The 14,652-nt window shown below is 34.6% G+C and overlaps 1 protein-coding gene across 1 annotated transcript in view; it reads left to right on the top strand.

Annotated features, from left to right (window-relative positions):
* Positions 1 to 14,652, top strand: part of SASS6 (SAS-6 centriolar assembly protein) — a 45,342-nt gene that overhangs the window by 14,663 nt on the left and 16,027 nt on the right. The window contains exons 8-14 of the mRNA XM_059138076.1: positions 2,313 to 2,504; positions 5,781 to 5,975; positions 6,084 to 6,173; positions 6,257 to 6,436; positions 6,811 to 6,892; positions 7,781 to 7,917; positions 10,054 to 10,182. Of these exons, the coding sequence (XP_058994059.1) occupies positions 2,313 to 2,504; positions 5,781 to 5,975; positions 6,084 to 6,173; positions 6,257 to 6,436; positions 6,811 to 6,892; positions 7,781 to 7,917; positions 10,054 to 10,182 (1,005 nt within the window). The remainder of the gene's footprint in view (positions 1 to 2,312; positions 2,505 to 5,780; positions 5,976 to 6,083; positions 6,174 to 6,256; positions 6,437 to 6,810; positions 6,893 to 7,780; positions 7,918 to 10,053; positions 10,183 to 14,652) is intronic.

The following is a 14,652-nucleotide window of genomic DNA, read 5'->3' as shown; positions in this document are numbered from 1 at the left end:
CAGGCACCCCAAAGTATCTCATCTTCAAGAATGATGTTTGCTCTGCATCTGAGAAAGTTGTCTTTTGTTCTGGGTCTTGAGAGTTAATCCAAAGAGTGCTAAGTTAGATGAAGTGATTTTGAGGGATTTAATCAAATAATCATGTAATTTTTCCACTTTAATATAATAAATGATAATGGATTTTGTTTGTTTGTTTGTTTGGAGGGATAGCTGGTGTGTGGGGAGGGTTTGGTACTGGAAAGGGCAGAGGAAGAGGAGAGAGAATCTTAAGCAGGCTCCATGCCCAGTGCAGAGCCTGATTCAGGGCTCAATTTCATGACCCTGAGATCATGGCCTGAGCTGAAATCAAGAGTCAGATACTTAACCGACTGAGCCACCCAGGTGCTCTATAGGTGGTGATTTTAAAATTTTAGTGTGTATCAGAATTACCTGCAGTGAACAAAGTAGAAAATGTACATGTTGTAGTTGTGTCCCTCACACTTCCTTTCCTTTTTTTGTTTTTAAACAAAAACTCCAAAATTCTGATATCACTGGAATAAAACCAGTCCTTTATTTTTGTTGCCTTAATTGCCTTCAGTGTGTTTAATTACCTTCTTCAACAGTTACATTAGCATCTTTCCCAGTTTACTCTTTATTCTTCTTGATTGTTCCTTCAGGGTTTTCTTCCCACCTTCATTTTCAGTCTTTTCTGAACTTTTTCTGTTTTTCTCTCTTTTATTGCCTTCTCCCTCCCATTTTTCAAAAAATGAGAGAATTTTAAAGTAGTTATATAAAATTCTATGTATATATTATACACACACACATACTTCTATATATAATATATATAAAATTCCAAGTATTGTGTGAGGGAGACACTCCCCTGTTCTTTTAAGAATTTTTGAATAGGTACTTTTTTGGAATGTAATTTTGCAACTTACATCACATTTTGTATTTGTTTATTTTTTTGTTTTTTGTTTTTTTTCTTTTTAACTAGGCTCCACACCCAACATGACATAAACCTACTGAGCCACCCAGGTATCCCTGTTTACATTTTTTGACCTATAATTGATCATAAATAATCTGAATTTTGGATGTATGTCTGTGTACAAAAGCAATCATAGATTTATTTCTAATTGTGAAAAATTGGAAAGTCCCTATCCATAGTAATGCAGGGTTTAAATGAATTATAATATATCCATAGAATGGAATATTGTACAGCTATTAAAGTGTTTATAGAGTTTTTTTAATGCTCTGAAAAGGTACAAATGCAGGGTATCTGGATGGCTCAGTATGTTGAGCGTCTGACTCTTGATTTTGGCTCAAGTCATGATCTCAAGGTCATGAGATTGAGCCTTGTATCAGGCTCTGCATTCAGCTCAGAGTCTGCTTGTCCCTCTACCTCTGTTTCTCCCCTGGGCTCTATCTCTAAAATAAAATCTTTAAACAAAAAGAAAAGGTACAAATGCCAAGGAATAAAAAGTATGCTTAAGTTGTATCAGTGGTTTGGTCTTAAACTTAAAATATGTTAGTTAAACTTAATGTATAATGTATGTTTATGGGTGATATTAATATAAATATATTAGCAATATATATTCCCAAAATAAATACTTAAAGTGACTCCCTGGATGAGATTATTGGTTATTTGTAATTTTCTTTGTGCATTTAAGGTTATGTATCACTTTCATAATCCAAAAAATACACTTTATGTTTGAAAGGTACTTAGGATTTGATAGTGTTCATCAACAGAAATGGTAAACAGATTAGTGGTATGATTCAAACAGGCACCAGAGATTACACAGTTATAACCACATTCAAATTTTATCTTGGTTAAATGTTGCTACTAAATGTAAGACTGAACTAATGAATTATACCTTGTTAATTTTAAAATTTTAGAGTTTTTTGTTATTAAAAATATACATTGTTGTAAAAAACTGAAATAATATAATGGTATTTAAAATGAATACTGGAAATTCCCTATGTACCTGCTCATTTTTTTTTTAAACACAAATAGGTTTACACTATACTATTTTGCAGTTTTTTAACCTAATCATATATGATTCTTCCCTTAACTTGAAGACTGTCCTTCTAAATATATGAGGGTTTTACAGAAGCAAGAATTAAGGACAAAGTCATAATGGTAAATTTGCCTTTGTTGACCTTTCTTCTTCATGAAATCCATAATTGAAAATAGATCCTCTTTAAAACAGGGAAATGTTATAATCACATCGAAGAATAACTAAGATTAATTTTTCTTCAAATCTTCCTGTATTTTATTTGTTTTGTTTTTTTGTTGTTGTTTTGAATTTTGGTACTATATTTTTATTATATAATAGGCACAGGTCCATTACCAACAGCAGCATGAACAACAGAAAAAAGATTTAGAAATCCTCCATCAACGAAACATCCAGCAACTACAAAACAAATTATCTGAGTTAGAAACAGCTAATAAAGACCTAACCGAAAGGAAATATAAAGGAGACTCTACCATCAGAGAACTTAAAACAAAACTGTCTGGTGTTGAAGAGGTATTGAACTTTGGGTTTGTTTCCCTCTACCCCCAATTTAAAATAACATTTTAATTTGGTGACCTTATTACTTGTGTAATACTTCTGATGCTTTTCAAGGTTGTCTTGGTGGTATTAGGGTAATCAGATGTTGCAAAAAAAGCTTGAGAATCTAAAATCTGATGAAAGGGGATAATTCAGAACAGAACTGAGGTAAACTTGGATATTTTTAGTTACGGTCTTGAGCACTTCATTGACACTGCCTTTAGATTTTTCAGTGTACTTTTGATTTTCACACTGTCTGTAGCTCAACATATTCAGTCTTGACAGGACTGGTTCATTCAGCCTACTTAACATGTCAGACAACTATATGAAGTTGTGTCTAATAACAATGATATTAGTAATGATAATAACTAAGGTATACTGAACACATGCTATGTGACAGGTGCTGTTTAATTGCTTTACATATATTAACCCATTTAATTCTTATAACAATGTTTTTAAAGAAGGTACTATTATTCCCATTTTGCAGATGATGAACTAAGGCACAGAGAGGTTAAGTAACTTGTCTAAGGTCACATAGTAAGTGGAAGAGCAAGGATTGGAATCCTCTTATTTGCTTGTCTTTAGTATTCCCTTGTTCTTTCAGGCAACAGAGACATTTTGAAAATCTTGATGGTTTGGCCCTGATGATAGATTCCTTCCTAGCATTATACATTATTATCATGAATTAATCAGAAAATGCAGATTTTGTTAAGTCCATCATATTTAAATACAAACATCACCAGTGTTGCTCAAGCTGATGAAACTTCCCACTCCATTTCTCCAGTCTCTTGTGCTTAGGAAACTCTAAAGCTTGACTGATTTTATGTTCAGATTCTCAGTATTCTGCCCCAGTAGGTGTTTTTTTGGTTTTTTTTTTTTAGATTTTATTTATTTGACAGACAGAGATCACAAGTAGGCAGAGAGGCAGGCAGAGAGAGAGGAGGAAGCAGGCTCCCTGCTGAGCAGAGCGCCTGATGCGGGGCTCGATCCCAGGACCCTGGGATCATGACCTGAGCCGAAGGCAGAGGCTTTAACCCACTGAGCCACCCAGGTGCCCCCTCAATAGGTGTTTTTAGTGTATCCTCCCTGTTCCCTTCACTGTATCGTCCCTGCTCCCTTTACCCTTCATAGTAGTTTGTAAAATATTGTAGCCTTCCGAGTACATTGGATAGTCATTATAATGCTATATGACTTCTTTTATCTTAGGCCTGAAATTGGCTACTTTATAAACAGTGTGCTCTGTTATATGGGTATTATATAATCTAATCAAAATATTTCTTCCAATATTTGCATAAGACTTGAAAATTATGAGTCCTGGGAATTAAAAAAAAATTTTAGTTATTGTATAGTCAACTACTAGCTTCACTACAATATAGTGATTCAACACTTCTATACATCACCCAGTGCTCATCACAACAACTACATTCCTTATCCCCATCACCTATTTCACCCATCCTCCCTGCCACCTCCCCTTGGTAACCATCAGTTTGTTTTTAATAGTTAAGAGTCTGTTTCTTGGGGCCCCTGGGTGGCTCAGTTAAGCATCTACTTTTGGCTTAGGTCATGATCTCAGGGTCCTGGGATCGAGTCTGGCATTTGGTTGTCTGCTCAGTGGGGAGTCTGCTTTTCTCCCTCTCCTTCTGCCCCTCCCCCTGCCTGCTTGTGTTCTCTTTCTCTCTAATAAATTAAAAAAAAAAAAATTAAAAAAACCAAAAGGAGTCTGTTTCTTGGCTATCTCTCTTTTTTTTTCCTTTGCTCATTTGTTTTTTAAATTCCATGTATGAGTGAAATTATATGGTATTTGTCTATCTCTGACTGACTTACTTCACTTAGCATTATACTCTCTAGCTACATCCGTGTTGTTGCACTGGGGAATTTTTTTTTAAACTTCTGAGTATTATTACCTAATCATGTTAAATTTATCTTTTAAGCATTAGTTCCCTGAGTATAATTGCTGCCATTTTTTATTTACTGTGTGCCAGGCATTATGCTAAGCAATTTGCATTAAGGTTTTTATGAAGATGAAGTGATTATTATTTCTGTTTTACAAATGAGGGAACTGAGATTTAGGGAGGTTAAGTAATTCCCAAGATTACACCAGAGTACCCTGATTTGTATTCAAGTTTGTGTGATAGCAGGGTTTGCTTCTACAACTACTATGGCATATTACTATAATATTATTTTGTAAAGTTTTGTTAAAAATGAAAGTTGTCTTGGAATACTATATCCTGGATTTTTGAATACTGGCAGTATTTTGTTGGTATTACCTGATTATAAAGTGATCTGTTGTAAATTTTTTTTTTAAAAATCTGTTTTTAATTAACAATTATATTTACTTGGTTTTGTTGTAAAGAGTGAACCAAGAGGAAATCGAGAAGTGTTAACATATTTGTTGACATGGAAAGATATTTGTAATATATAAAGAAGGTTGATTATAAAACTTTTTAAGAAATTGGTGTGTATAGGGGCGCCTGGGTGGCTCAGAGGGTTAAAGCCTCTGCCTTCTGCTCAGGTCATGATCCCGGGGTTCTGGGATCGAGCCCCGCATCGGGCTCTCTCCTTGGTGGGGAGCCTGCTTCCTCCTCTCTCTCTCTGCCTGCCTCTCTGCCTACTTGTGATCTCTCTCTGTCGAATAAATAAATAAAATCTTTAAAAAAAAAATTGGTGTGTATAAACAGAGCAAAATATTAACTGTGGATCATGGTTGTCACCTTTGTCCATTGCAGAACTCTTAAACATCCTAGCTCCTGGGCTATACCGCATGCTAACTTATAAATAAGGCTTTCTTGGGGATGGTACCAGGCATCGGTAGGATTTTAAAGCTCTCTAGGTGATTTCAATATGCATCCTAGCCTGAGAACCACTGCCTACATGTTAGAATGATAGGGCTTTTATTTATGTTTTTGAGATCTATTATAATGGGCATTTATTACCTAAGTGGTTTTTTTAAAGTGTAAATTTTGAGATACCAGAAAATCCTTATTACTAGATTTTAAAAGTTGTAGTAATTTATTCATAAATCAGGATTATTTTCCTTATTGTCATTGAACTAGATATAAGTGTATCTTACAATTATATTTCAAGTCTACAAGGTACATACACTTTTAGAGTGATTTGTTTTTTTTTTAAAGTTACTAGAACTTTAAAATTATTACTTTCTTAAAAAAATTTTTTAAACCTCTTAATTATAAGTAACCAGAGCAGCAGCCAACTTTTCTTTTTCATACTGCATCATTTTTTTTCTTCCTGTAGGAGCTCCAGCGGGCTAAGCAAGAAGTCCTCTCTTTGCGAAGAGAGAATTCTACACTAGACGCAGAATGCCACGAGAAAGAAAAGCATATTAATCAGTTACAAACAAAAGTGGCTGTTTTAGAACAGGAAATCAAGGATAAGGACCAACTTGTTTTAAGAACAAAAGAAGCATTTGATACAATCCAGGAACAAAAGGTCTATTTAAACATTTTTTAAACAAATTGGTGATCACATTTACAAGTGATGCTTTTCTTAAACACAAACATCCTATTAATTATTCATGTTTTTAAAAATATGTATCAGGTGGCTTTAGAAGAGAATGGTGAGAAAAATCAGGTACAACTAGGAAAACTTGAAGCTACGATAAAATCCTTATCAGCGGAACTTCTTAAGGTTTGTTTTTTAAAAAATAATAGAATATTAAGTTTTCTTGGGTGAAGTAGAGAGAGAGATATATACATGAAGCTCTTTTACAGGCAAATGAAATTATCAAGAAGCTACAGGGGGATCTGAAAACTTTAATGGGTAAATTGAAACTGAAGAATACAGTAACTATTCAGCAAGAGAAGCTTTTGGCTGAGAAGGAAGACAAATTACAAAAGGAACAAAAAGAATTACAAGATGTTGGACAGTCTCTCCGAATTAAAGAGCAAGAGGTAGTGAATATTTTATATTTTTGCACGTGTGACTATTTACAAAGTATAACATTTTCTCAGACATACTTTTTAAATTTCTACTTTATTATATTAGAAAAGAGCTTTAGCTTTTCTCCCCCCAAAAAGAACATGACTAGCTTCAACAGAAGTTAACTTACTTCAGTTTGAAAAGTTGGTTATCATGGCTCAGATACCTTCAGTATTCATATACATGTACAGTATATGTGTATATACGTATATACGTATAGTGTTACACAGGTGAGCTATAATTAACTTTTTCTTTTTAATAGTAGTTAATAGTAATCAATTAATAGAAATACATTTGTTCAGTTTTTATTTAGCCCTTATTATACTTATGAGGATTGACATTTCAGGTGTGCAAATTACAAGAACAGTTAGAAGCTACCGTTCAAAAGCTTGAAGAAAGCAAACAGCTTCTAAAAAATAATGAAAAATGTAAGTATTTTATGTTTTTATGTAAATGAGGTTTGTAATTGTGTTCTTACTCTGAAAATTGTATTTGAATTCATAGAAGTCTAGGTAAATCAAGATATTGCTACATCCGGGGCACCTGGGTGGCTCAGTGGGTTAAGCCTCTGCCTTTCGCTCAGGTCATGATCTCAGGGTCCTGGGATTGAGTCCCACATTGAGCTCTCTGCTCATCGGGGAGCCTGCTTCCCGCTTTCTCTCTGCCTGCTGCTCTGTCTACTTGTGATCTCTCTCTCTCTGTCAAATAAATAAATAAAATTTTAAAAAAAGATATTGCTACATCCAAAAAATTTATTTTAAATATATTGTTTTGATGTCTTTGCTATAATATCCTGTATATCAGCTGCCCTGTAAAACTGTTATCATTATAAAGAAAGCCATATTACATGTGTCAGTAACCCAAAATTAAGTGTTGAAAATATTGACTATAATTTAAATTCTTCACCAAACTTCTTTATTACTTTATTTTAATTGCTGTATTTATCTAATAGTAATAATGTAATTATTTGAAACTAAAGTGTAAGATTAAGCCTTTAACATTTTTTTGGTTTTTGTATTAGCTATCAGACAAGAGTGTGAACTTCAAATAAACTGTAAGATATTCTAAAAAAGAAAGCCTTCAAAGAAATCCTTGACAAGCAGAAATGTATGCTTCTGATAGTAATAGAATAAGGAATTCTCTGTGGCAGTTGCTAAAATAAGAGTCTTTAATGGCAAAAATTGAGGTGAACCTATATTCTCCTGTGATATAGTTTTAAGACTTGAAATTTAAAAAATCTCAATGATTTTTAGATGTTTGAAGTTATTAGAAAAATTACTCGAAATTCTTTACCTTGTTTTGTTCTTTTATTTAAGTAATCACATGGTTAAATAAAGAACTAAATGAAAATCAGCTAGTGAGAAAGCAAGATGGATTGGGACCTTCTACCACTCCACCTGTACATTCTAGCAGCAACATAATCAGAAGTGGGATTTCTCCTAACTCAAATGTGGTATGTTTTAAATTAAGACTTGAGTGGTCTTAGTAAATTACCTAAAACTAAAATATTCCAGACTATGAGGAAGTCTTCATGTCTTCAGGTGTTGGTACAAATATGGCTAGAGTCCTATAACTGTTAGCACTGAGGTAAAGGTTAAGTCCCACTTGGAAGTGGGACATACAGGTATACTTGCTCTTAACAAAGAGGCTGTATTTCAAGGGCACACTTATTTTTAAAGTTTAGTTGGATATAGAAATCATTCAGTAATAACCAAAGTAATGCCAAATGTTCTGAAGAAGGGAGTACTTTGGGGGCCTTAAGAAGGAAGAAGAGAGTTTGGGCTTAAGTTTGAAACTATGATACAAGAAGCATAAACTCATGCTGAGTGAAATAAGTCAAGCAGAGAGAGTCAACTATCATATGTTTTCACTTATTTGGAGCATAAGATGTAACATGGAGGACATGGGGAGATGGAGAGAAGGGAGTTGAGGGCAATTGGAGGGGAGATGAACCATGAGAGACTATGGACTCTGAAAAACAGTCTGAGGGGTTTGAAGGGGGCGGTGGGAGGTTCGGGGAGCCTGCCGGTGGGTATTATGGAGGGCACATATTGCATGGAGCACTGGATGTGGTGCATAATGAAATCTGTTACACTTAAATTACATTTTTAAAAATTGCCAAATCAAAAAAAAAAAAAAAAAAGCAGCAGCATAAACTGAACTTTATTTGAAAAAGAAAAGAGAAAGAAATGTCCTTTTATCAGCCTGTCAGCTCTAGATTCTAGAAGGAATTAGTTACGATATCTAAGCTTTCTAGCTCTTAAGACCAGGTCTTTTGCTTTCTCCTTGCAAGAAATTAGAGAAGAGAAAAAGAACAGCAGCTCTTTACATCTGGGAGCAAGGCCCTGGTGTTGCTAGGAGAGCTGGCCTGACTCACAACTAGGTCTTGGGGCTCTTCTCTTGAACATAAATAATTTCACAGAATATCAACATCAGGCAAGGCCACTCTGTGACAGATCAAGACAAGAACAAGACCACCTCATAATATCTGAACACAATTTTAAAAAATGAAAATTGCTAAACCGTAGAATGGGCAACATCCTCCTCTCCTGGCTAACATGATTGACTCTTCCTTCTTTACCAATTACAGTTTTGGCCTTAATACATTCCTCCTGACTTACCTAATAACATTTATTTCAGATGATCAGTCATAAAATTATCCTCATTTCCAGATAGCATCTGACTCACAACAAAGCTACACTTCATTAAACTCTCTTAAACCACCTAACATATTAGTCCCATTTAACACCTATGTACTGCCACATCCTTACTATGTTTCCCACGATATGCAGTCTCCGTTGTTTGTAAGGAGCAATAAACCCACCTTGTATACCTATAGATATGTTTCTGGTAGCTTTTGATTGGAGAGCATTGGAAGAGGATTTAAAATGCACATATTTAATTGAATTTTAAATCTATACTAGTAAATCAGATTGTACTTGATGTTTAAAAAAAGGAATATATTTTGCTAAATTGGGAAAAGGTGTGAAAAGAAGTGCCCAGTACTGAATTACAAACTTGAAAAACTTGACAGGCTTACCCTTCATGCTTATGATAAATAGTTGTGTAGATGTTTTTTGTCTTGCAGCCAGTGATGTATACAATTGTTTCTTAAGGTTTGTGTTTCGGTTGTTCTCTTTTAGTCTTTAGGTGACATTGGTTAATGGTGTTGCCGCCATATTGAATATTTAATGGCAAAACAAATTATGGTCTGAATTAATCTATTTAAGAATATGTATCTTGTTCTCATTCTGGCTGAAAATTATTTTTATTTTATGTCTGATTGGCTGATTAATCTATGACTCCACCCTACCTCCATTCCCCCTTTTCAGGAATGGAAGACCTATAGAGAACCAGGATGGTTCAGAGAGGTTGTTGTTTAAACTCAGTTCAAAGACCGGTCCAGTGGCTTATTTTGCTAAGCTTGTACAGCCAGTCTTTAGAAAACTTAAAGGTATCCTAGCCTCATGCTATTATAATAAAGCAGAGTTTCATAGTGTCATGATAAAATTGGCCTCTAAGATACTGCTTTTAAGTATTACAACAACAAAAAATCTCATCCTTAACCTTTTTATGTTTTTATTTTTAGGTTGATTGTAGACTTCCTTACCCAACTTGTGGGATTGGTTATCCTGTCTCCTCTGCATTTGCATTCCAAAATACCTTTCCTCATCCTATATCTGCCAAAAATACCATCCACCCAGTTTCTGGACCAAAGGTAGAAAAATTAACTAATAACTTTTTTGGGGGAAAATACAGCAATTTATTATCAAACTTTTTTTTTCTTGAAGATTAGCCTTTGGTCAGTTGCTAAATATTAGGTAATACATAAATATATTCCCAAATATCTAGTTTATACTTACAGGAAATACAGTCTGTACTATATGGTACTTCTTGAGTCACTCTGGTTTATAAAAAGCTGGACATCATTCTGCTTACATTTTTTTAATTCCCATTCAGCCTCTTTTTCCAATTTATTCATTCTTGATTACAACTCTGAGCCTAACTAGCATCACTGACTTTATACTGTTGATGTATTAGCTCTGGTGACATTTTTGGATTCTGTTACCAGTGTTTATTCTTTCTTTCTTTAAAGATTTTATTTATTTATTTGACAGCAGTGAGAGAGGGAATATAAGCAGGGAAGTGGGAGAGGGAGAAGCAGGCTTCCCACTGAGCAGGGAGCCCAATGTAGGGCTAGATCCCAGGACCCTGGGATCATTACCTCAACAACTAAGCCACCCAGGTTCCCCTGTTGCCAGTGTTTAAAGGTCTGATAAGGCAGACTTGTAGCATATTCTAAAATGTAGTTCTGGCAACATTATCTTAAATAGCATAGACCTAGAATTTCCTCCAGTGTGATTTATTTGCTAAGACTTTTTTCTATCCGTTTGAGTTTTTCATCATCGTTAGTACTAATGTCTTAGGTGTATATGTTTTCATATTTATTATAATTTTATTTACATAATAATTTAATCTGCTCAGACCAGCCACTGATTCTTTTTCTTTCCTAGCATTAGGTGAAAATTGTTTTTTTGTAAATTATAGAGACAAGTAAATGTTTTTGAAAGAGTTTTAAAAAAAGATTTATTTATTTATTTTAGAGAGAGAATGTGTGCATGAGGAGCGGGGGCAGAGGCAGAGGGAAAGGGAGAGAATCTCAAACTGACTGCTCCCTGAGCATGGAGCCTGATGTACTCAATCCCATGACCCTGAGGTCATGACTTGAGCCGAAATCAAGAGTTAGATGCCTAACTGACTCAGCCATCCAGGTGTCCCTGAAAAGAATATTTTGAATTGAGGACTTTGAGATTACTATTATAAACCCTTTATCAAATTAGTTTTGGGCTGCCCTAAAAATAAGTTGTGTTGCTTAGCCTATGCCTCTTTTTAACTTTTTGAGCCTGAGAATTCTCAGTGAAATGGGAATTAAACCTGAGTTTTTATGCTTTGAATATCATTATGTAAAGAGTAGTTAGGTGCATGTAGTTGGCTTTTCTTGCATTGTCTGTTAAAGAGTATCGATATGTGTATTTAAAGGAGTACTATTTTTTTTACAATGTTACCTAACGCTTGTACTGTTAACTTTATTTGTCCATATTTTATTTTTTAATTTTAATTCCAGTATAATTAACATACAGTATTAATTTCATGTTTACAATGTAGTTATTCAGCAGTTCTATATATTACTCAGTGTTCATCAAGATAAGTGTATACTTAATCCCCTTCATTGAATTCACCCGTTCCCCCACCTACCTCCCCTCATTTTGTCTTCTACAGTTTGTTTTTTGGTTTGTCTTTTTTCCCTTTGTTTTATTTCTTAAATTCCACATATGAGTGGAAATCGTGTGTTTTTTGTTTTCCTTTTACTTATTTTACATACAATTATACCCTTCAGTTCCTTCCATGCTTTCCAAATGGCAAGATTTCATACTTTCTTTAATGACTGGACAGTATTACATTGTATATATACTATGTTATCTTGATCCGTTCATCTATCAGTTGACACTGGGGCTGCTTCCAGAATTTGGCTATTGTAAATAATGCTGCTATAAATGTGGGGGTGTATATATCTTTTTAAATTAGTGTTTTCTTATTCTTTGTGTAAATACCCAGTAGTGGAATTACTGGATCATAGGCTATTCTATTTTTAGTTTTTTGAGGACCCTCCATACTATTTTACACAGTGGATGCGTCAGTTTGCATTCTCACCAACTGTGTGTGAGGGTTCCTTTTTCTCTACATCCTTGCCAATGCTTGTTTCTTGAATACTGTGTTCCTTAATGAATATCATGTACTCAAATGTGATTGTGTGTTGGATCAATTTTTTTCTTGAGAATTATGAGTGAATTGCTTTTTCATTCTATTTTACTTTTAAGTTTTAATTTTAATTACAATTAGTTAAATGCAGTATTATTAGTTTTAGGTATACAATATAGTAATTTATCAGTTCTGTATATCACTTGGTGCTCAAGTGATCACAAGTACACTCCTTAATCTTCATCAACTCTTTAACCCTATTTAACCCCAACACCCTCCCCCGGTAACCATCAGATTATTCTCTGTAATTAAAAGTCTGTTTTTGTTTTGACACACACAATCTCTTTTTTTTTATTTGCTTGTTCTCTTTCTTAAATTCCACGTATGAGTGAAATCGTATGGTATTTGTCTTTGACGTATATTTATCTTAGCATTATATTCTCTAGCTCCATCCACGTCATTGCAATTGGCAAGATTTCATTCTTTGTATGGCTGAATACTATTCCATTATGTAGATATACCACATCTTTTCCATTCATCAACTCATGGATACTTGGACTGTTACCCTATCTTGGCTATTGTATATAATGCTGCTATTGTATCCCTTTGAATTAGTGTTTTTGTATTCTTTGGGTAAATATCCAGTAGTACAATTGCTGGATCATAAAGTAGTTCTATTTTTAACTTTTTGAGGGACTTCCACACTGTTTTTCAAATTGCTTTTTTTTTTTTTAAATCTTAAACAGCTTTCCGGGGTGGGGGAATATATATATATATAATATATATATATACATATAAAATATGTATATATATATATATATATATATAAAAATTATATATATATATGTATATATATATACATATAAAAATAATATCCAAATAATATCCAAAGTGAGGACAAAAAATACTATATATACTTTCCAGATAATTGCCTAAATATGGTCTAATATGACTTACAAGATTACCTTTATAGTTTTTCTAGAATTAGAGGAATCATTATAACAAGGATATTCCTAAATATAAGAGCTAGACTTTCAGGGTTTCCTATATCATTGATCTCCATATTCTTTTGATTATGTATCCCCAAAAGTTGAAAAACAAAAGCAACCTAAAACAAGTAAAACATGTTGAGCTTGACTCTAGTGAATATTTATTTGTGAATTATATGCATATACTATTCAACTACTGTATTATGTACAGTATAGTTTAGTGGTTAAGAAGGTGGATTCTGATGTTAGGGTTTAAATCTTTTTTTAATTAACATGTAATGTATAATTAGCTCCAGGGGTACAGGTCTGTGAATCACCATGTTTACATACTTCACAGCACTCACCATAGCACATACCTTCCCCAATGTCCATAATCCCACCACCCTCTCCCTATCCCCCTCTTCCCAGCAACCCTCAGTTTGTTTTGTGAGATTAAGAGTCTCATGGTTTGTCTCCCTACCAATCCCATCTTGTTTCATTTATTCCTTTCCTAACCCCCAAAACCCCCACGTTGCCTCTCAACTTCCACATATCAGGGAGATCATATTATAATTGTCTTTCTCTGATTGACTTATTTCGCTAAGCATAATACCCTCTAGTTCCATCCCCGTCATTGCAAATAGCAAGATTTCATTTCTTTTGATGGCTGCATAGTATTCCATTGTGTGTATATATAGCACATCCTCTTTATCCATTCATCTGTTGATGGACATCTCAGTTCTTCCATAGTTCAGCTATTGCGGGCATTGCTGCTATAAACATTTGGGTGCATGTGCCCCTTTGGATCACTCCATTTGTGTCTTTAGGATAAATAACCAGTGGTGCAATTGCTGGGTCATAGGGTAGCTCTGTTTTCAACTTTTTGAGGAACCTCCATGCTGTTTTCCAGAGTGGTTGCACCAGCTTGCATTCCCACCAACAGTGTAGGAGTGTTCCCCTTTCTCCACATCCTCGCCAGCATCTGTCATTTCCTGACTTGTTAATTTTAGCCATTCTGACTGGTGTGAGGTGGTATCTCATTGTGGTTTTGATTTGTATTTCCCTGATGCTGAGTCATGTGGAGCACTTTTTCATGTGTCTGTTGGCCATCTCGATGTCTTCTTTACAGAAATGTCTGTTCATGTCCTCTGCCCATTTCTTTTTTTTATTTTTATTTTTTTATTTTTTTTAAAGATTTATTTATTTGTCAGAGAGAAAGACAGCAAGCACAGGCAGACAGAGAGGCAGGCAGAGTCAGAGGGAGAAGCAGGCTCCCTGCGGAGCAAGGAGCCCGATGTGGGACTCGATCCCTGGACGCTGGGATCATGACCTGAGCCGAAGGCAGCCGCTTAACCAACTGAGCCACCCAGGCGTCCCCTCTGCCCATTTCTTGATTGGATTATTTATTCCTTGGGTGTTGAGTTTGATAAGTACTTTATATTTTGGATACTAGCCCTTTA

This window comes from Mustela lutreola, chromosome 10 (genome assembly GCF_030435805.1).
Source record: "Mustela lutreola isolate mMusLut2 chromosome 10, mMusLut2.pri, whole genome shotgun sequence".
Classification (NCBI taxonomy): domain Eukaryota; kingdom Metazoa; phylum Chordata; class Mammalia; order Carnivora; family Mustelidae; genus Mustela; species Mustela lutreola.
The sequence above is the reverse complement of the archived record's forward strand: the minus strand, read 5'-3'. Positions and strand labels throughout refer to the sequence as shown.